The 23,525-nt window shown below is 53.2% G+C and overlaps 1 protein-coding gene across 24 annotated transcripts in view; it reads right to left on the minus strand.

Annotated features, from left to right (window-relative positions):
- Positions 1-23,525, minus strand: part of JAKMIP3 (Janus kinase and microtubule interacting protein 3) — a 143,496-nt gene that overhangs the window by 72,660 nt on the left and 47,311 nt on the right. For all 24 annotated transcript variants that reach the window (XM_071215612.1, XM_071215618.1, XM_071215614.1 and 21 more), the window contains exon 2: positions 14,288-14,542. In XM_071215612.1, coding sequence (XP_071071713.1) covers positions 14,288-14,422 — 135 coding nt within the window. In that variant the 5' untranslated portion in view covers positions 14,423-14,542. The remainder of the gene's footprint in view (positions 1-14,287; positions 14,543-23,525) is intronic.

Below are 23,525 nucleotides of genomic sequence, written 5' to 3' on the forward strand. Positions count from 1 at the left end.
CACCCATTCCTGATAAAAACACTTAGCAAACTGTGAGCAGAAGCAAAATTCCTTAATCTAATAAATAGTGTCAAGCTCTACAGTAGGCATCATAATATTGAAATATTGAAAGCTTTCCCCTTGAGATGAGGAACAAAACAAGGTTATCGGCTACCACCACTTCTATTCAACATTGTACCAGCATCCTAACCAATTCAAGAAAGACATGAAAAAATAAATAAAACAAATATGGATTAGGACAATAGAAATAAAAACTATCCTATTCCCAGCTGATTGTGTATCCAGAAAATCTAAAAATAATCTATAGATACACTGTTAGAAGTAATAAGCGAACTTAACAAGGTCACTAGACATAAGGTCAAATAAAAATCTACTGGATTTCTGGAAGTGGATGTGGCTCAAGCAGCTGGGAACCTGCCTATCACATGGGGAGATCCTGGGTTCAGCTCTTGGTGTCTCCTAAAGAAGATGAGCAAGACAACAAGCTGATGTGCCTGACTGGTGTGGTGAACTAATGGAAGATGACACAATGAGGAAGCACAACAACAGACATAACAAGCAGTGAGCGGATGTGGCTCAAACACTTGGGTACCTCCCTCCCACATGGGAGGTCCAGGGTTCAGTTCCCAGTGCTTCCTAAAAAAGAAGACAAGAAGACACAGACAGCACAAACACAGAGAGCAGACAGCAAGCACAAACAATGAGGGGGTAGAGAAATAAATAAATATAAATCTTAAAATAAAATCTACTGGATTCCTACCTACTAGTCACAGCTCTTCTCCTGGGACTGGCAGTTAGTCTTGACATGTCCCTCACATGGTGATGCAACAGGGGAGAAAAACACAGGTTTTGTGAGCACCAGGCTTGGAGCCGCCCGGAGCAAAGGGCTTCATTCCAGGATGGTGAAGCATTGGGGCCATCAGTGCATCTACTGCACAGCCTCACACTTACATGGTCATCTGATCCATTACACAAGTGAAATTGAGTAAAGGAGATTCTTTTTAAAAACGGTGATGGGTCAATCAGTAAAGAAGGATGGTCCAATGATGGGCCCTTGATACTGATGACTATGCTTATGAGCCGGTGTTCCGGCAATTTCAACTAGGCCTAGAGCTGCAGGGTGCCTAAGAGTTACCTCCTGAGAGCCTCCATGTTGCTCAAATGTGGCCACTCTCCAAGTCAAGCTCCCCATGTACATGCATTACCCTCCCCCCAGAGTGGGACAAGACTCCCGGGGATGAGGCTCCCTGGTGCTGAGGGATTACTACCAATCACTAACTGGTGATGCAACTAGAAAGAGACCTTGAATAAAAAAGGGAAACGGTGAAGACATATGAGATTATATGGCTAAGAGTCTTCAAAAAATTGTCGGGAGGTAATCAGAGGCATCACTCTTATGCACGTCTCAGCAGGATCCCAGAGATAACCAAAGGAGATACAACCCCAGGTACTGGTGCTCCTCAGGGCTATGGAGACATACAGATTCCACGGTCATGGCAGATGGCTCTGGAGTTCAATGCCTTGTTAGTGGGCCCTACTTTGGAATTTGTGCTCCTGAGTACGACAGAGTTGGACTCAGATGTGACCTTTATACATATGCCTCTTCTGTCACTTTTACTGATCCTGTGGTTGGCACGGGAATTGGTGTATACCCAGGAGACTTGACTCTCTGGACTGGCCATGTGCCAGCTGGGCCCTGATCCTCAGCAGAGTTGCAGCTCCTACTCTCCAGTTTGTTGGACTTACCCAGGTCAGCTAACAGGGAGGTGAAGATGGTCAACCACCACACCAGGGAACCAAAAGTGCCTACAACTTCAAGCAGGAGAATCACATCCATCAACCATATGAGGGAAATTTGTGTAAACGCCTACATTAAAAAAAGAAGAAAGATCTCAAACCAATAACCTCACTCTATAACTCAAAGGAATAGAAAACAAAGAACAAATTAAACTAAACCCAAAGCTTGCAGAAGGAAGGAAATAATAAAGTTTAGAATGGATTTAAATGAAATAGAGACTATAAAAACAATAGAGAAAAGTTGTTTTTTTAAAGATCAATAAAATTGACAAAACTCCTGCTAGTTTGATGAAGAGAAAAAGAGAATATGCAGATTCTTAAAATCAGAAACCAAAATGGGGACATTGCTACTGATTTTACAGAAATATAAAGGATGATAAGAGAACAATTATATGCCAACGAACTGGATAACCTAAATGAAATAAATGAATTCGCAGAAACACACAAATTACAAAAACTAACTCAAGAAGAAATAGAAAATCTGAATAGACCTATACAAAGTAAGGAGATTGATTCAGTAATCAAAAACCTCCCAACAAAGAAAAATCCAAGACCAGATTATTTCACTGTAAATTCTACTAATCATTTAAAGAAATAGTACCAATCCTTCTTAAATGCTTTCAAAAACCTGAAAAGGAAGAAACATTTTCCAACTCATTCTATGATGCCAGAATTACCCTGATACCAAAGCCAGACAAAGATACTAGAAGAAAAGAAAATGACAGGTTAATATCTCTTATGACTAGAGATCCAAAATTCCTCAACAAAATACTAGTAAACCAAATTAAGCAGCATATTAAAGGATTATATACCATGACTAATCGAGGTTTATCCCAAGAATGTAAGAGTGATACAACATGAAAATCAATCAATGCAATACACCCCACTTATAGACTGAAGGGAAAAAAACCTACATATTCATTTCAATATTGTTGCAGAAAAAGCACCTGACAGTATCCAACACCCTGTGGTGGTAAAAACACTCAATAAACTAGGAATAGAAGGCAATTTCCTTAACCTGAAAAAGGCATTTACGGAGAACACCCAGCTAACATCATACTCAATAGTAGAAGAGTGAAAGCTTCCGCCTGTGATCAAGACCAAGACCAGGATGCCCACCGTCACGACACCGCCACGACTCCTGCTGGACATTGTAGTGGACATCCGAGCCAGGGCAATTAGGAAGGAAAAGAAGTCCTCAAATAGGAAAGAAAGAAGTAAATTTATCTTTGTTCACCGAAAATACGATCTTACATGTAGAAAACACTAGAGATTTCACACACACATACAAACTATTAGAGCTAACAAAAAATTCAGCAAAGTTGCAGGATACAAGAGCAACACACACAAATCATTGTTTTTCTAAACACTAACAATGAATAATCTAAAAATAGAATTAAGAAAACAAGCCCATTTTACAATAGCACCAAAAAGAATAACATACTTAGGAATAAATTTAACCAAGGAGATGAAAGCCTTATACACTGAAAATTACAAAACATTGCTGAAAGAAATCAAAGAAGACCTATGTAAATGGAAAGACAAATCATTGTTCTTGGATTGGAAGACTTACTATTAGTAATACGACAATACTACCCAATGCAATCTATAGATTCAGTGCAAGCCCTACCAAAATTACAAAATTTTTGCACAAATAGAAAAACCCATCCTAAAATTCACATGGAATATCAAGGGACCCCAAAGAGCCAAAACCATCTTGTAAATGAACAACAAAGTTGTTAGGACTCATACTTCCTGATTTCAGAACTTAATAGAAGTCTAAAAGAATCAAAACAGTGTGGTACTGGCATAACAATAAACAAATAGGCCAAGAGAGAATAGAATCCAGAAACAAACTCTCACCTATATGATCAACTGATTTCCAACAGGAGTGCCAAGATCAGTAAATGGGAAAAAGAACAGTCTTTTCAACTAATGGTGCTGGGAAAACTGAATATCCACATACAAAACAATGACATTGACCTCTTGCCTTATGCCACATAAAAAATTAATTCAAAATGAATCAAAGACCTAATTTAAGAGCTAAAACTATAAAACTCTCAGGAGAACACATGTGGGAAATCTTCATGACCTTGGATTTGGCAATAGAGTCTTAGATAAGGCACCAAAAGATAAGGCAATGAAAAAAACAGATAAGTTGAACTTCAAAAAAATAAATTTTGTGCAGCAGAGGACACTATCAAAGAAGTGAAAAGAATGGGAGAAAACATTTGCAAATCATGTATCTGATAAAAGTGCAAATCCAGATTACGGAACAAACTCCTACAACTCAGCAACAGTGACAATATGAAAAACCCAAACAACCCAAGGACTTGAATAGACATTTCTCCAAAGAAGAAATATAAGTGACCAGTAAGCACATGAAGAGATGCTCAGTATCACTAGTCACAAGGGAATGCAAATCAAACCACAGTGAGACACCCCTTCTCACCCACAAGGCTGGCTATTACATACATAAACACATATGAAAATAGTAAGTATTGGCCAGGATCAGGAGAAACTGGAGCCCTTGTGCGTGGCTGGAGGGAGTTAAAATGGTGCAGCTGCTGTGGAAAATAGTTTGACAGCTCCTCAAAAAGTTAAGTGTAGAATCACCACAGGACCCGGCAACCCCACTTCTTGGAATATCCCCAAAGCACCTGGAAGCAGGGCTCAAGCAGATGTCTGCACACCAGTGTCCAGAGCAGCGTCCACAACGGCCACGCTTGGGAAGCAACCCCAGTGTGGCACTTGGCGCTTTTGTGGACCCCAGGAGATCCTGTCCTGAGGGCCGGTCCACTCTGGGCATGCAAATCCAGTGAGGGTGGGACCTTGGATGATTCACTCCAGTTCAGGGCCTTTGATTAGACTTGCGGGACCCAGGGCGGGTCTTAATCCTCCTACTAGGGTCCTTCATAAACGGAAGGATTAAAAAGCCACAGACACAGGGGACAGAGAGACCCCGCGGGCCTGAGAGGGGCCCTGGAGGCCGGAGGCCGGAATCGACAGAGCACAGAAGCTGTGAGGAGCCACGAGGACCAGGAGCTGAGAGCAAGGAGGCCCTCAGGGAAGAGATGAGTGGACGCCGCCCACGTCCCGAGAGCCCACGGCGGCAGCGCGGGGAGAAGGATCCCCCTCATGCCTTGGTTTAGACACTTTCACAGCCTCAGACCCGCAAGCTTTTAACTTACTAAATCCACCTTGTGAAAGCCAACCCATTTCTGGTATATTGTGCGCCCAGCAGCTTTTAACGAACTGAAACCCCAAGTGTCCATCAACCAGTGAACGGATAAACAAAAGGCACCCTATATCCACATGATGGAATATTACTTGGCCATAAAAAAGAATGAAGTTCTTATATGTGTGACAACATGGATGAACCCTGAGGACATCATGCTGAGTGATACAAGCCAGACACTAAAGGACAGATGTTGCATGGTTCCACTGACATGAGGCATCTAGAACAGGCCAATTATTAGTGACAGAAGGAAGACCACAGGGGACCGGGGGAAGGGAGAACGAGGAGTCATTGCTTAATGGGAACAGAGCTTTCCTTTGGGAAAATGAAAAAAATCTGGAAACAGGTAGTGGTGATGGTTACACAACACCATGAATGCACCTAGTGCTACTGAATGTTTCACTTAAAAATGGTTAAAATGGCAAATTTTGTTATGTATCTTTTACCACAATAAATAAATATTTTAAAAATAAAAAGTCAATTACAGGGAAGCAGACTTGGCCCAGTGGTTAGGGCGTCCGCCTACCACATGGGAGGTCCGCAGTTCAAACCCCGGGCCTCCTGACCCATGTGGAGCTGGCCCACGCGCAGTGCTGATATGCGCAAGGAGTGCCCTGCCATGCAGGGGTGTCCCCCACGTAGGGGAGACCCACGCGCAAGGAGTGCGCCCCGTAGCACAGCGCAAAAGAAAGTGCAGCCTGCCCAGGAATGGCACCGCACACACGTAGAGTTGACGCAGCAAGATGACGCAACAAAAGAGACACAGATTCCTGTGCCACTGACAACAGAAGCAGACAAAAAGAAGAACACGCAGCAAATAGACACAGAGAACAGACAACTGGGCGGGGGAAGGGGAGAGAAATAAATAAATAAATCTTTTAAAAAAAAGTCAATTACAGGTGGAGTACAGATACAAATTTGAGAAGTAAACCAACCACATTTCTAGAAAACAGGAAAATGTCCCGGTGACGTAGGTATGGGCAAAGGTTGTGCTGAAAGGAAGCGACTTGGGTGGAGTTCTGGAAAGGCCCTCTCTCTCTCCTTTCTGCCCTCCTCTGACTCCGCCGTCCTTCCCCACCCGTAACTAGTTTCCTCCGACCCGAGGCTGGCGGCTGCGGGGCGGCCCTGCGCGGACTTCCCGTCTTCTCAGCATCTCCCCGAGGCCGCTGCAGCGTCACCCTGTGGGGGTCGCAGAGCTGAGCAGGCGCCCTCGCGGGAACACCTGTGCGTCTCTGGGTGTTTTCCTCGAGGTAAATCCTAGACGCGGAATTACCGCAGCAGAGGGTGGCGCCATCCCTCACGCCCTGCGCCTGCTGCCGAGCCGCGCTGCAGGAGGGGTGTCCGGCGTGCTTCCAGCAGCTTCCGCGCGTGCCCGCTCCTCACCGTCGCCTCCCTGGAGATGAGCGCCGTGGGCACCGTGACCAGCTGCGCTTGATCCGCGCGTCTCTGACTACTACCTTCAAAGCTTTGCCCACCCGTGTCTCGTTTGACTCCTGAGCTCAAGGACAGGCTCGCTGCAGGCAGAAGCTGAGCCCCTAAAGAGGCCGAGACCGTTCGTGGGTCATGAAATCACCGACAGTTGTGTTCAGACCACGTGTGTCCAGGGTCACAAGCTAAAATGCCTTTTTCACTGTGCATACGTGAGAAAAACGAGATGGGGCTCTCTGGGGAGAAATGCAAAGTGCTTTGCCTGTTTCATTGTGAGGAGTGGGGAATAGGGGAAAGACCAATCAAGTCGAAGGGAAAGACAGAGAGAGGAGGTGGGGGGGAGAGAGGGAGGGAGGGGGAGAGAGGGAGGGAGGGAGGGGGAGAGAGGGAGGGAGGGGGAGAGGGAGGGAGGGAGGGGGAGAGAGGCCTGGCAGAGGCGGCGGGGCTGGAGAAGACGCGGGCGCTGGCAAGCCCGAGGCGCCTGCAGCAGGGGCTAGCCGAGGGGTAGCTGGCCTCTTGCTTTGTCCCTGGAGCGGTGTGGGAAAGGATAACAAGGAGAATTCCCCCACACCCCCAAATCTCAATTATTTCCAAACTCCTTGTGGGAAAGATTTTCTACTCCTACAGGCATGAAACATTAGTTGCCCATAATAACATGCAAACGGTCCTCCAGGGGAAATTTAAGGCACTAATATAAATCTCTGAGAAAAGAGAGCCACTTGGGACTTTGTAGAGAAAAACACCAAAGAAAAGAGGGCAATTAAACAAAATAATGAGCCAGAAGAGACCCTCTCCCAAGCCAGGCGCGTGAAGGACACGCGCCCAGGAGAGCGGGCAAGAGGCAGTGCTGGAAGCAGGAAGTGGGCAGAGCAGGGGCGCTCCGCCACGGCAGGGGGGGAGGCGGGGGGGCATCTGGCGCAGTGGGCGCGGTGCGCTTGGCCTCTCCACGGCGAAGCGCTCACGTGTCACCAGGAGGCGGGCGCAGGCCACTCTCTACAGCCAAGGGCGCACTGAGGCCCGTGGAGAAGAGCCAGGCGAGTGACCGCGGCCGCTGGCCCTGCGGTGTGATCCTCCTGGGGGGCAGGGGCTTGTCCTTTTGTTCCTCAAGAAGCTAAGCATGGTGCTGCAGGGACAGATGCTGGACACTGCGTGTCCTGCCAGGGCCACGGGGTGGACTAGGGAGAGTGTGGACTACAGTGTAAACCACTGTCCGTGCAGGGCAGCAGTGCTCCAGGATGTAGTCACCAAGTGCAACGAGTTTGCCACGACGATGGCAGAGGGTGTGGATGTGGGAGAAGAGGGGTGAGGGGGGTGGGGGGTATATGGGGACCTCTTATATTTTTTGAATGTAACATTTAAAAAAAGAAAAAGAAAAAAAAAAGCTAAACATGGAATTACCGTAAGATCTGGCAACACTGCGTCCAGGCTTTCACCACAAAGAATGGACAGCGGGGCTCGGGTAGATACTGGTGCTGAGGTTCAAGGCGGTGTTATTCACAGCTCCCAAAGGTGGAAGCAACCCCGGTGTCCCCAACTGACCAACAGAGGGACACACCGTGGTGCAGACGGGCAGTGGACTACTACTCGGCCGTGCAAGGAGGGTCTCCCCTACATGCCGCGGCACGATGAGCTTTGGAGGCTTATCATGCCGTGTGAAATAGCGAGACACAAGGGGTCGGATAATGTCGGAGTCCACTTAGATGGAAATCTCGGGGACACAGTGGGGGCAGGTCACGGGACCGGGAGGGAGGCGAGGCCTTGGTGGGTGCAGCGCTGCGTGGGGGTGGGGGGAGCGCCTGGTAAAGGCATGAGGGCCCAGCGCCGCCGTGGCAACCCCACGCGCCTGCGTGCCGGGGCGGCCGGGATGAGGCGCGCCTTGCTCACGTGCTCCCCGATGCAAAACGAGAGCGACGGAGGGGCAGCTGCGTGCCCCCCGCGACCCCGGGGCACCCCTGAGGATGGAGGGAGAGGCCTGGGCACTGTGGAATCTAGACCGCCAGCTTCTTACCTCGCCGTGACGGGGCCACGGAGCGGAAGTTCCTCGTTCTGAGGAAAGGGACACAGGAGCACGAAGTGTTTAAGGAGCATGATGTACGCAAGCCACAACCCAGTGTTTGGAAAACAGACAGGGAGACAGGTGATGGGTGGCAGATGATAGACAGACAGAAGGCCAGCCCTGGCCGCGGGCAGGCGGGCGCCTCGGGGTGACGGCCGGGTGCCCGAGCAGGTAGGAGGCCCTGCTCTGATCCCTGCAGGCTCGAGGCTGGGAGAGGTCAGGCTCCCGTTGATTCTCCCGGGGGTTCTGGGACAAGGACTGGGGCTGCTCGGGCACCCCGGGATCTGCTGAGAACCCGGCGAAGGCACTAGCTCCTCAGCTCCAAGGCTGGTGACATGAACTCCGCATGCGGTCTGAAACGGCAATCACTTCAGCGTGCACCGAGCGAAGCTTTCGGAACGACCGAGCGGGGCCGACGTCGTCAGGGCTGAGGATTCGCACCTTAGACGGCCAGCGTGGCCGTGGTTTAAGCAAATCTGCAGGCTGACAGCCCCCGCTCGCCGGGCAGGCTCGGGGGCCGGGAGGACGCGCAGGCTGCGTCACGCGCTCCGTGCTCTGCTTCTAGCTGCCTGCTCAGGACAGACTCTGGTCGCATCGGACGCCCCTCCCTTAGTTACCCAATTGTAGGAAGGTCAGGGGCCACGCCGGCAAGAACTGGAAAGGGAACGCTCTGAGGAGCTGCTGGACGGCCACAGGCGTCCTCCCCGGCCACCTGGAGCCACCGGACAGTCACGGGCATCCTCTCAGGCCACTCGGCTGACACCATGCACGTGTCCCCACAGCAGCCCCACAGGCAAGAGCCGCTCCTCCCGCCGACCCCAAAGGAGGCGCTGAGGCCCAGGGAGGTCGGGGCCGGCCCGACCGGGGCGGGAAAGTGGGGGCTGGAGGGCAGCAGAGGGGCGAGCCGGCCCAAGGCACCGCTTCATATGTATGTGAACCCCAAGTGACATCTGTTTACGCTGTCGTCATTTTATTACGTGTACACACGCACGCGTTTTTTAAAATTCAGAAATTCTTAAATGATTCTCAGCTGGGAGGTTCAGGTGTGACTTGGAGGTATCAGTGGGAGCTGTGGGCAGGTGCGGGAGGTGGGGGTAGAGGTGGGAGGTGGGGGGAGGTTGGGGTGGGGGGAGTGGCAGGTGGGGGGTAGGCAGGGGGTGCCCGGGGAAGTCTGCTCGGGCCCCCTCTCCTGGTCCCCCCATCCCTCTGCTGTCTTTCCTCTCCAGCCCCTGCTTCCAGCAGCCGGGCCCCCCCAAGCTGGAGAAGGTGAGATAGTCTCTGGGACCTGGCGGGGGCCCCTTGGCACGGGGAGTTCAGCTCCTGGCACGGGTGCCCCCATCTCAGCCTCTCTGGCCCCGTTGGCTCCTCAACCAGGGAAGGGAGACAGAGGGGCACAGAAGGGGCCCCGAGCGGGGGTGGCAGGCGGAGAGGCAGGACCTGGGCTGACAATCGGTGGGCGCCGGAGCAGCGACGCCGCAGCCAGCTCCACGCCCGAGCCACGTGCGGCCGAGAAGACGTCCCGGCGGGAGAGCTGCCGACGCAGCAGGACGCGGGGCAGGCCACGCCGTTTCCATGAGCCCCGCGGAGGGGCTGCCGCCCACGGGGTCGGAGGGCACTGCCTCAGGGCACCTGAGCCGCGCAGAACCCAGGGCCGAGGCCGAATGCTCGGGGGTCCTTTATTGGGCGAGGGCGCTGGGCAGCGGGCAGCGAGGGGGCAGCGTGCCCCACAGGTGGCCCTCACGGCAGACCCCGCTGCCCACCACGAGGGCGCTGCTCCCCACTGCCGCCACCTCGTCCCCCAAGCCCAGCGCCAAGAGGCCCACGTGGATCTGCTTCCTGCGTTGCAGGCCCGGGCCCCGCTGCGGTGCCTTCTGTTTTCTAAACGGGCTGCGGGGAGCGGCCAAAGCCGTGGACGCAGTCCCCCGGCCGGGGCTTAGCCAGCGGGGTCCCTGCAGTGGGCGAGGGCACGTGGACGCGGCGCTCACGTGGGACGGCTCGTTTCCGCAAATCCCGGCAGCAGTCCAGGGGCTGCCGCAGGCTGGGGCTCGCGGTGGGAGGCCCGGCCCCACGAACGCACCCCGAGGTCCCGGCAAGGTGCTGCAGGGGCGTGGGGACGGGGCAGCACTTCAGGGCGCCCTCAGGACACGCCGGCCTGAGCCTCCTGAAGGAGGTCTTGGGGACGCAGCCGCGCTGGGCCTTTCCTTTTGTGCCTTTTGAATTTTGTACCTAGAGGGTATGTCACCTCTTATAAAAGCAAATCACAATCAAGGGGCCCCCGGCCAGCCAGGCTCTCCCTGGCTCCAGGAGGGTGGGGGGCTCTGCCCAGGTGGGCAGGGGCTTCCCGGTGCACAAGGAGCCTGCCATCCTGGGGACGCACTGAGGGGAGGTGCTTTGGTGAAACTGCACATAAAAACTGCACGAGGCCGCTGCGACAAGGCGGGGGGCCTGGCCTCGGGCAGCGCGGGGTCCTTTGCACACTGGGGTTTCGCGGTGTTAGAAGATAGCTGCCATCGGATTCCACCTCTGAAGCTGAGGGCCTCGGGGCCCTGGGCGCGCCACGGTCGCACCCGTTCCCGCCACCCGTGCAGTGGGTGCGCGGGCTGTCCCTGGGTCCCCGGAGGCTCCAGCCGTGCCCTCCTGCTCACTGGGGAGGCTGGGCCACGCGGCCCAGGACGGGTGACGGAGGGCACTTCCCGTCACCCGTGCTCCTGGCCGCCGGGCCCCGCATCCCCTCCTGAAGTCTCTCCCCGCTGAGCACGGGCCAAGTGTCCCTGCGACAACCACCGCCTGCCCCGGGGCTCCAGGCGGGTGCTGCAGCCTCCGCACGCCCTCCTCTCCTCGTCACCAACGCGGTGAGCCCGTCTAAGGAGAGAACTTGAGCTGGAGGCCGCATGTCGAGACCGGGCTGAGGGTGGAGGCTGAGCTGAGGGTGGAGGCTGGGCTGAGGGTGGAGGATGGGCTGAGGGTGGGGGATGGGCTGAGGGTGGAGGACGGGCTGAGGGTGGAGGCCTGGCCGAGGGTGGAGGACGGGCTGAGTGTGGAGGATGGGCTGAGTGTGGAGGATGGGCTGAGGGTGGAGGATGGGCTGAGGGTGGAGGACGGGCTGAGGGTGGAGGCCTGGCCGAGGGTGGAGGACGGGCTGAGTGTGGAGGATGGGCTGAGGGTGGAGGCTGGGCTGAGGGTGGAGGATGGGCTGAGGGTGGAGGACGGGCTGAGGGTGGAGGACGGGCTGAGGGTGGAGGACAGGCTGAGTGTGGAGGCTGGGCTGAGGGTGGAGGCTGGGCTGAGGGTGGAGGACGGGCTGAGTGTGGAGGATGGGCTGAGGGTGGAGGCTGGGCCGAGGGTGGAGGATGGGCTGAGTGTGGAGGATGGGCTGAGGGTGGAGGACGGGCTGAGGGTGGAGGCCGGGCTGAGCGTAGAGGACAGGCTGAGGGTGGAGGGTGGAGGCTAGGCTGAGGGTGGAGGCCTGGCTGAGGGTGGAGGCCGGGCCGAGGGTGGAGGCCGGGTGGGGCGTGGAGGACCTCAAGCCTTTCCTGCCAGGGGCCGACAGCTGTTCCTGTGGCCCCGAGGGCGGCGCCCTCTCTGACGCGGCTAACGGCCTGCTGCTTTCCCAGGAGGCTTTATCCGTGGACTTGGACGTGGACATGAGGATCTCATAAGTTACACGAGTCACAAAACATTTCTTTTGATTTTTCCCCAATTGTTTAGAAACGTAAAAAACTTTGTCAGCTCACAGCCATACAAAAATAAGCCATGGGCTGGATGTGGCCTGCTGGACGCATTTGCCAATCAACCAGGAGGCTGAGCACCAGGGCTTAGGCACCAGGGCTGGCGTGCTGCGAGGGTGGGTGCCAGGCACGACGTACCGAGGAGCCCGGGAGCTAAGAGGCTGGTGCCGGAGGCTGAGCACCAGGGCTTAGGCACCAGGGCTGGCGTGCTGCGAGGGTGGGTGCCAGGCACGACGTACCGAGGAGCCCGGGAGCTAAGAGGCTGGTGCCGGAGGCTGAGCACCAGGGCTTAGGCACCAGGGCTGGCGTGCTGCGAGGGTGGGTGCCAGGCACGACGTACCGAGGAGCCCGGGAGCTAAGAGGCTGGTGCCGGAGGCTGAGCACCAGGGCTTAGGCACCAGGGCTGGCGTGCTGCGAGGGTGGGGACCGTCCCAGACACCGTGCTCCCCCAACCACGCCCCTCCGCTGGTGGCTAGAGCAGGGACGTCCTGGCAGGGAGGGAGAAGGGCCTCCCGAGGCTCGGGAGGGAAGCCTGCCTCAGTTTCCCTCCTCTTCCGAGGTCGCACTCCACCGACCTTGCCAGGAGGCCCCCCACCCTGACGGCTGCTGGGTGGGGGAGAGGAGGCGTCGACGGAGAGGGACGGAGATTCGGAGAGGGATGGGAGCCCCAGAGCCGGGCCGCCCCTCGGCCCCGCAGCCGCCCCTCGCGCCCCGCGGCCTCCCGCAGCTCCCGGCCCGCAGCCTGCCGCCCCTTCCCCGAGGCCGTGGCATCTGGCGCTGGGGTCGAGAAGCCCCAAGAGCGAAGCCGAGCCCCGTAGGCCTCCCCTCCGCAGGGACCCCTCGGCAGGGTGGCCAAGAAAGGCGCAGCCACTCACCAGGGCGCTCACCCCACCCCGCGCCGCCCTCCCAACAAGCAGGGCATCGGGCCGCCGCCTCCGGGAAGCAGGTCCTGGGCAGGCTTCCTCCCGGGTGGCCTGGGCCTGAGCACGGCCACGGGGGCCCGCAGGGGTACAGGGACGCAGGCTCCGTCGTCTGGTGGCTGCAGAGCCTCCAGGCCGCCCTCCTGGGCCCGCGTGGCCTGTCCGTGAAGGGCATGCACCCGGGGGGTGTCCCCAGGGCGAGGCCACCCCTCAGAGGTCAGCCCTGCTCGCCCGCCCTGCCCTCCCCAGGCCGCGGGCAGCTCCCTGCTGAGCGCAGAGAAGGGCAGCGCAGCCCAGCCTGTTGCCACTAGCAACGGTGCCAGTTGGCGAGGGGTGGAAACCGCCCATGGGGACGAGGGCCCTGGCCCAGCAGTCTCCAGTGGGAGCGCGGCGCGGCCTGGCTGCTCAGGGGAAGGCACCCCCGGGCCCCCCAAGCCCCAGGGTCCTGGGGGGCTGCACACCCCACCCCCACCCCGCCCTGTGGTCTCTGTAGAACAGTCTCATCACAAGGCCCAGTGTGCCCACCTGGGGCCCCTAGACAGCAGGCCGGGGGGGCTCCAGGGCGCCCCGTGCACCTAATGGTGGGTCCTGCTCTGAGGCCATGCTGTGGACCCACCCGGACCCACTCAGGCCCACCCAGGCCCACCTCTCGGGGCCACAGCCCCTCCCTCCAGCACACCCAGATGTTCTGGATCGAGTGGGAGGGATTGTCCCCAGGAGGGAGGGGCCGGCCTGCTGGGCACCAGGGGGTCCTGGGGTCTGCGAGAGACGAGACCCCTCCACCCGGGGCCGAGCCGCCGGGCACACGCCGGCTGCTCCTTCTCCGCAGCCTCGGCCGGATCCCAGGCCTGGACCCTGGAGGCCCACTCACCCCAAACCCGGCAGGGAGCGGAGCCCAGCCCCAGGCCCTCCTGCTGCCCTGCAGGGGCCCCCGGCCGCTCCCCGGGGCCTGGACAAGTGTGCCCCGGCACCTCTGCACCTGGCCTGCGCCCCGCTCCCAGAGCTGGCTGTGTGTCCGCCCAGGCGGGCCCCTCCGCAGCGGCGTGGCCCCCGCAGGCTGGTCAGCTGATCCGTGGGGCCAGGCACGGCTGGGGGGGTTGGGGGGGCTCGGGGCGCCCACCTTGCTCTTCTCCTGCTGCAGCTCGATCTGGATGTCCGTGAGTTTGGCGCGGAGCTCCTCGTTGGCGGCCTGCAGGGCCGCGAGGGCCTCGGCCCTCTCTCCCCGGGCTCGGCCGCCGGCCCCCTTCTTAGACATCGTGAGGCTGGACGGCCAGGAGGCACCGCCCCGGGGGACGGGCTCCCGCCTGGGCTCGGGTCCGCGCCAAGCTCCGCAGGGGTGGCCTCGGCCGTCGCTCCACTACATCTTCTCACTCACCTGCAGGGAGAGAGCACAGGTGAGTGGGCACCTGCACCCGCTGCCACAGGAGGGGGAGGTCAGCCTGGGCCGCCTGGAAGCTCGGGCCCGGGGCTGGGGGGGTCACGGGGACGCCCCCCCCCCGGCCTGTGCTCACAGCACACCCGCAGGGCAAGCTGCGGCCAGGACCCAGGCTGGCGGCCCCTGGCCTCGGCACGCCGTCCCCCACGGGGGGCTGCAGCCAGAAAGAGCCTGTGTCCATGCCCAGCGCAGAGCGAGCACCCCAAGCGTTTCCCTGCCCCCATGGGAATACCAGCTCGGGGACCCGTGTGTGAACCCGTGATGGGTGTGCAGGCCGGCGGCCGGGCCGGCGTGAGCGTGAGCGGGTGCAGGGTCCCGGCTCCTCACGGATGCCACGACGCCCGCCACGCAGCCCGTGCGCCTGGCCCCGAGGCCGGCCGGCCACATCTCTGAGTGCCCAGTGGGCTGGGGCTGCCATGGCTGACAATGGCACCAGGACAGGAAGTGCCCCTGTGCTGCCGGGCCTGGGCCCCCGTTTCATCCTTGGTGTGGCGCAAGCCCCAGCAGCAAGGGTGGGCGGTGAGTGAGTCAGAGAAAGGGTTAAAAAAAGCAGAACTCTCCAAAGAGGTATCCAAGGGCTAAACGCACCTGAAAGATGCCCCATGCCATCAGCCGCCAGGGGAGTGCAAACGCGCGCCGCCCTGGAACGGCTGGTTTTAAAGCGGTGAATCAGTGCTGGCAGGCAGGCCAGGAACCAGAGCCTTGCCGACTGCGGGAACGTGACGTGGTGTGGCCGCTGTGGAACGGTTTGGTGACACCCCATGGAGTTGCCACACGGCCCGGCCATCCCACTTCTAGGTATAAACCCAGAAGATCTGAGAGCAGGGGCTCCGGCAGGTGCTTGCACACCTGCCACAGCAGCGTTGTTCCAGGTGCCAAAAGGCGGAAGCCGCCGGAGTCCATCAGCGACGGCGGGATAAGCAGAGCGCGTCCATCCACGCAGAGGACTCGCGTGCGTGCCCTGCCCAGCAGAGGCTCAGCTCTGCCCAGGGCCTTCAGCAGCAACCAGGGGACAGGGGACAGGCTGGCGGCCGAGCCCCCACTGCCGCCCACACCCTCTCGCAGGCTCCACACGGGCCTGTGCAGACCCGCCGTGGGAGGACGAGCCCTAACACTGCGCAGGGGGCGGGAAGATTCCAGAACTCGGGCTCGGCCGCAGACTCCAGGTGTGCCTGGTGATAATGCTGGGCACAGAACTTACTAAAAATTAGCAATTGTCTGCACTGTCTTCCATTATGAAAACCTGCTGTAAACTCCCCAAACTAAAAAGCAGTGAACAGGATGATTTCAAAATATAATCTAAAGCCGCTTTACCTTACTGAATACTCAGATTCATCCAAAGCACTCAAAATATGATTTGATCTCTGAAAATGGGCCTTGAACTCAGCCTTCGGCACGCAATAAGAGACGTCACATCCAAGCAAGGCCGAGAGAGGGACGTCAAGAGGCAAACGGGACAAACGTGTGACTCGCGGTTACAGAGGGGAGGGACCGGAGCGGCTGGCACTGGAGCCACCGAGGCGACTTCCACGAGTCAAACCCCCCTGACGAATTGTCCTGGGGGGGCTGGTCCTGGGGGGGCTGGCCCTGGGGGTGATCTGGGGGGTGGTCCTGGGGCTGGCCCTGGGGATTTTCACTTTGGGGACAGCTCTTTAGGACAATATCTAAAAACACCTGGTTAGCGATAAGCTTTTCCCCAGAGCGGGCGTTCTCATGCTATGGGTTTAATTTATTTGCTGGGCTGAGGATACCCGCGTTGTGCAGGCTCCTGGTTCTCACTGAACAATTTCTGACCTTGAGCGTACCAGACATGCAAAGCCCAGAAAGACGAGCCGTGGGTGCCATGGCCGGCGGTGCCGTGGCTGTCGGTGCTGTGGCCATCAGCGCCGTGTATGGAAAAAGTGTGCCAAAGGTATGCTATGGACCATGACTGGTGGTCATAGTCTGATGACATTATCTCATAATCTGTAACAAATGTTCCACCAGGGTGTGCAGCTGTATGGGAAATATACACATCTGTATGATTGTTTTGCAAGTTCACAATATCTGTAACAAAAATACATTAACTAAATAGTATGGGTTGAGGACTATAGTTGGTAGTAATATTTTGACGATGCTCTTGCATAGTTTGTAACAAATGTTTCACACCAGTGCAAAGAGTTGGTGGAGGGGTGATGTATGAGACCCCTGTGGGATGCTACATATGTTTATTTTGAAAGTCTGCAATCTTTACTATACACTTACTGTTTATGTGTATTTACGTATGGATGATATACTTCAATAAAAATAAAAAAATAAAAAACAGCGTCTATTCCCACATAGAGGCAAAGATGATAAAAACTGTAACGTTAGAATTTGTTTGAGGTAAAATGTTTTTGAAAAAATACAATTGTATGACAAGAACAGTAATTGCTGGGCAAGAAACTGGTAGATGGGAGATAAATGATTTCTATGAATTTCTACTATATTATATTCACAGGGCTCTTAAATGTTAATTAACCTAGACTCAGCAGAACACGTCACAGAAGCGTCCGTGGTGACCTGAGCAGAAGGGCTACCTTCCCCCAAACCAAGACTGAGTCCAGTTAACATTCTTTGAAATGAATGGCAAATATTACTTTCATTTAAAAAGTGAGAGACTGGGTTTTGAAATGTTTCCGTCTTATAATAAAAAATAAAAAATAAAAAAAAAAGTAAGGTGTCTTAGAAGCGCCGCTGTTGCCTCAGAGTAAAACAAGCTGCAGGCACGGAGGCCATTAGGCTGAGAATGCCACCCGGGACGCTGGCCAGACCCCCAAGAAACGCCTGGGGACGCCGAGCCCAGCAAGGCACCCCCAGAGCGCTCGGCCGAGCCCCGCGAGCCCCGGGAGCGCCCCGATGTCATCTGCTCCCCCATGTTGTCTGCTCCCCAGGACTGACTGTCCCTGACACGCTGCGGCCGAGGATCCTGCGCTGGGGCTGGACCCTGCGCTGTCGGGGCAGCCCCACCTGCTCACAGGGGCCCTAAACCCAGCGGGGGTCGGAGGCGTGGTGCGGGGAGGACCTGGGCCACGAGGCCAGCTTTGCAGGAGGCACCGTGGTCGGGGACGTCCAGAACAGCCCCCAGCTTAGACGCAGCAAGGAAGCACAGGCTTCGGCCTAAGGCTGCGAGGAAGTAACGTCAGCTACTGACCAAATGAGCCAAGAAATGGATGGCCCCCGGCCCCCGGCCCCCCAAACGAACAGCGCCTGCCTAACACTTCTTTTTTTTTAAAGATTTATTTTATTTATTTCTCTCCCTTCCCCCCTCCCCCTGCCCCCACCCCAGTTTTCTGCTCTCTGTGTCCATTCGCTGTGTGTTCTTCTGTGACCGTTCTATCCTTATCAGAGGCACTGGAAATCTGTATTTCTTTTTGTTGCGTCATCTTGTTGTGTCAGCTCTCCGTGTGTGCGGCACCATTCCTGGGCAGGCTGCACTTTCTTTCACACTGGGCGGCTCTCCTTACGGGGCACACTCCTTGCGCGTGGGGCTCCCCTACGCGGGGACACCCCTGCATGGCACGGCACTCCTTGCACGCATCAGCACTGCACGTGGGCCAGCTCCACACAGATGAAGGAGGCCCGGGGTTGAACCACAGACCTCTCATGTGGTAGATGGATGCCCTAACTACTGGGCCAAGTTCGCTTCCAAACACTTTGATTCTAGCTCAGTCCGGGACTTCTGGCTGCAGAACCATAAGACAGCAACTGTGTGTGTTTTGAGCTGCTACATTTGTGGTAATTTGTTACAGCTGCCACAGAGAGCTGATACAGACCCCGGTGGAGTGCCGCAGCTGGCCACGTCCAGGTGTCCCTGCATATCGGGCAGATCCATCTGTAAACCAGGCCACGTCTTCTCTTCCTCAGTCAACTAATCGTAGAGAACTCCCCACGAGGCCATAGCTGTGGGCCGGGAAAGAGAAGGTGACGTGGCAGGAGTGGGGGCCTCTGGCGCTGGGGCACCTTCTCGCACACTGTACTCGTGGCCTTCGGGGATGCTCGCCCCGTCTGGCACACACCACTTCCTTTGATGATGGCGGCCGCTGTGCACGCCCCACTTCATGGCCTGGCAGGGCAGACCACACCTGGCTCGTGGCGGTCAGCTCTGGGGCTGGCCTCTCGGTGGGCGTGGTCAGCGTTGGGGCTCACCAAGGGCCGGCACAGGCCACAGTTACAGCGGGAGAGCGCGACCCCCTGGGCGAGCACACGGGGAGCTCGACGGTGGCCAGCATGAAATGGCCTGGGAGAAAACTGGCGAATTCTGTTTCTAACAGAAAATAATTTCTCCAGCCTAAATAATGTGGTTTTACTAAAGTAGGAAAAACCTCTCAAATGGCTAGATGATTGAAAAAGATCACAGGATCCAGAAGTAGACCATATACTACTTATGAGAATATGATGCCATAGATTTCAGTGGGAAAGGAAGATTATTATCTGTGAATATTGGGACTATTGGTCGGCTAATGGTGAAATAAAAATAAATCCGTGGAAATACTTTCTTTATGCCATAAATTTTTAAATGGATTAAAGATAATTGGGGTGAAAAATCAAAGGATTAAAATGACTGGGAGAAAGCAGAAATGAGCATTTATCAAATCTCTAGAGAGGAGAGGACTTTGTGGGCTTAAAGAAGATAAAAGGAATTTACAAAGGATCAATAAATTACATCACCTTAAAACTTTACATTTAAGAGGGTAAACACAGTCAAAACGATATTTACAATAAATACAACCAAAAGTTAATATCTTAATTATATTAAAAGATTGTGAAACTCAATAATTTTTAAAAAAACATGAAGATCTCATTAGATAAATGAGTAATAACCAAAAGACATAATTTACAAAAGGGAAATAAGTAATTTTAAAAACATGAGAGAACCACCTCTACATAGGATGTGGAAAATCATGAGAGAATGCTACTCCAGTCCTGAATATTCTACATAATCCACAAACCCACAACTTCTCTTGAGCCCTTAGGAGTTGAGGTCACAAGGTAACCAAGGGGACTGCATTCCAAAAAGGAGAGCCAGGTTACGTGACCTGTTTCACCTTTGGCTATAAAGGTGGGCAAGAAGAAATTAGCCAGAACTTTAACAAATTCTACGGCACCAAATGTGGGATAGTGTCACTTAGAGTAACGGGGACCCCGACACAACCGCCTCTCCAGGAGCCTCCACCAGGAGCTCACAAGGACCGAGGGAAGAAGGTGGGATGGAGGTGCAGGCGTGCAAGAGGCAGTGAGCTGCCCTGGAGTCAGGTCTAAGCCCCGTGCTTCCCAGGGCCCAGCCTCTGGCCACTGGGGGGGGGGGGGCAGTAGACCCTCTCATCCCGAGGGCCCCTGGGGAGGGGCGAAAGTAAAATCCTTCTGCCTTCCTGCCCCAAGAAGCAGACCAAGGCCAAGCACTTCCAGGCTAAGAGCAGAAGCCCACTGAGGGGCAGAGAACTTTCCTGGGCATCAAAACAAAGCAGAGATTGGCTACTGCTGGGGAAAGAGCAGAAAAGACTCTCCCGCCCAAGACCCAGAGCAGGTCTAGAGCAGAGTTTGGGAGAAGGAACAGGGATGCTGCAAAGGTCCCTGCCCCAAGCTCAGGTGCACATACCTGGTCTAAACCTAAGGCTGGACCAGGATCATCAAGATCCACTTTCCCCATAAGAAACCCAGCCCCAAGTAACAAGCAACACTTGTCCACCAGTAGGTGAGGGGTAGGGTCTAGAAAGAGACCCCTTCTTTGGCACAGGGGCACAGAGACTGATAAAAGCTCAGGGCAGAACAGGAACACAGAAAAAATCCTCCCACCCTCCAGGCACTGCACAAAGCATGATATAACGCAGCTGACCATGAGAGGAATTTGACACCTGTGCTGTCTGAGGGTAATGACAACAACAAACCCAGTTTGACTGATGCCCAGGTGGGCCAAACCCACCTATTAACTGGAGACGAAAGGTGCCCACTTCTTTGCCTCAACCACTACTGCTCTTTAACACAAAATATTTGGTATTCAGTAAAAAAAATTATGAGACACAAAAAGGCAAGAAGCAGCAATACATTGTGAAGAAACAAAGCCGTCAACAGAACTAGATTCATCAATTATCAGTTGTTGAAACTATAAGAGAAACTTTAAAGTAACTATCCTTAACACACTTAGGGATTTAGTGAAAAGATGAACAATGTTTATGAAAAGATGGAGAATTACAGCAGAGAAATGAAAGCTCTAAGACAAATGGAAATGCTAACAATAGTAAATATGATATCAGAAATAAAGAATTTCTTTGACTCATCAGCATACTAGACAGAGCTGAGGAAAGACTCAATGAAGTGGAAGATACACCCATAGAAATTATGCAGAGTGACATAAACAAAACAGTATCTAAAACTTCATGTAATATCAAGGAGCCTAACATAAGTGCAAGTGGAGTCCCAGAAGTAAAAAGAGAGCATCAAGAAAAAGAAATATATGAAGAAATAAAATGACAGCAAGTTTTTTCAAATTAAAGAAACATAACAAACCACAGGTGCAAGGAGCTCATACACCCTCAAACAGAAGGGAAAACAAAAACCCTAAACATATTGTAGTCAAGTTGCTGAAAATAAAAACTAAAGAAAAAACCTTGAAGGCATCCAGAGGACAGGAAGGGGTCCTTGTGCCTTCAAAGATATAATTTATAAAAAGGAAATAAGTGATTTCATTCAGAGGACCAAAGATAAGAATTATCTCTGAAACTATCAGAATTATCAGAAAGTATGCAAGCTAGAAGAAGGTGGAGTGACAACATTAAAGTGCTGGGGGGAAAGGGGGAGAGGGAAGCTTTTAAAGATAGAATTCTACACTAAGCAAAAATGCCTCTCAAAATTGAAGAAGTTTGGAACTCTCATACCCAGCTGGTAGGAATATAAAATGATGCAACTCCTTTGGAAAACCAGCCTGGCTGCCCTCAAAAGGTTAAACAATCATGGGGCAATTCCACTCCTGGGCATGGGTCCAAGAGAAGTGAGGAAAGATGTCCACATAAAAATGTGTACACTAATGTTCATAGGAGCATATATAAGAGCCAAAGAGTGGAAATAACCCAAGAGTCCATCAACTGATGAGTGGATAAATAAAATGTGGTATATTCATCTAGTGGAATATTATTGGGCAATAAAAAGGAATGAAGTACTAATACATGCTGTAACATGAAAGAACTTTGAAAACATTTGCTAAGTGAGTGAAGCCCATCATCAAAGACCACAAATTGTGTGACTGGATTTATATGAAATGTCCAAAATGCACAAATCTATACAGACAGAAAGTAGACTAAAGGTTGGCAGGGGCGAGGGGAGGGATGGGAAGCCACTAAAGAGCATGGGGCTTCTTTTGGGGCTGATGAAAATGTTGTAAAATTGACTGTGGAGATGGTTGAACAACTCTGTGAATATACTAAAAATCCATGAATTTTACATTTTAAATAAATTGTATGGTATATGAAATATATCTACTGAGGATACACAAAAGAAATGAAGGCAAAATAAAGACTTTTTCAGAAAAACAAAAGTTGAAAGAACATGTTACCAGCAGAACTGCACTACAAAAAATGTTATAAGAAATTTCTCAGGCAGAGATGATATGAAATGGAAAATTAAATCTGTGCAAGGAAATGAAGAATGCTCAAAATAGTAAAAATGAAGGTATTTACAAAAGACTTTTATTTTTAATTCCATTAAGAGGTAACAAATTATTTAAAGCAAAACTATAGCAATGTGTTGTAGGGTTTATAACTTACACAGAAGTAAAATGCTTGGGAAAATAGCATAAACAATGGGAGAGAGAAAATGGAAGTCACTAACTATATGAGAATTGGTATAACAGCATTTCGAGAAGGACTATAATAAATTAAAGATGACATTGGAATCCCAAAAGCACTAAGGAAGTAAACAAAAAGATAGGTATAACTAATAAGCAAACAGTAGAGATAAAATAGAATCATAAAAAGTAATCCAAAAGGAGGCAGGAAAAGAGGAACAAAAGGAAAAACAGAGATAAAAAAAAATAGAAAACAGGGAAACGGACTTTGGCCCAGTGGTTAGGGCGTCCGTCTACCACATGGGAGGTCCGCGGTTCAAACCCCGGGCCTCCTTGACCCGTGTGGAGCTGGCCATGCGCAGTGCTGATGCGCGCAAGGAGTGCCGTGCCACGCAAGGGTGTCCCCCGCGTGGGGGAGCCCCACGCGCAAGGAGTGCGCCCATGAGGAAAGCCGCCCAGCGTGAAAAGAGAGAGCAGCCTGCCCAGGAATGGCGCCGCCCACACTTCCCGTGCCGCTGACGACAACAGAAGCGGACAAAGAAACAAGACGCAGCAAATAGATACCAAGAACAGACAACCAGGGGAGGGGGGGAGATTAAATAAATAAATAAATCTTTAAAAAAAAAAAAAAAAAGAAAACAAAGCAGAAAGCTACATTTAAATCCAACCTTATTACTAAACATTTAATGTAAATAGGCTGAACAACAAGGTTAAAAAGACATTTTCAGAATAGATATTTTTTAAAGAAAGCATCAATATTATGCTGTCTATAAGAAAACCAAATATAAAGAAATAGTTTGGTTAGAAGTAAAAGGACGGAAAAAGCTAAATGATGCAAACTCTAATCAAAAAAAGGAGGAAAAACTGTATTAACAGTAGAGCAAGTAAACTCCAGAGCAAGGACAGTGAGGGATAAAGAGGGATATTACTAAATGATATAGGAGTCAATAAATCAACAGAACTTCAAAAATACAAAAAAAAAAAAACCCTACAAAAATGATAGAAATGGGAGTATAAAATGGCAGTTTGCCATTACAATTGAGACAAAACTCATCTCTCAGTAACTGATAGAAGCACACAGAAAATTAACGTTATCGAAGATTTGAACACTATCAACCAGTTTTA

Source organism: Dasypus novemcinctus, chromosome 6 (genome assembly GCF_030445035.2).
Source record: "Dasypus novemcinctus isolate mDasNov1 chromosome 6, mDasNov1.1.hap2, whole genome shotgun sequence".
In the NCBI taxonomy this organism is placed as follows: Eukaryota; Metazoa; Chordata; class Mammalia; order Cingulata; family Dasypodidae; genus Dasypus; species Dasypus novemcinctus.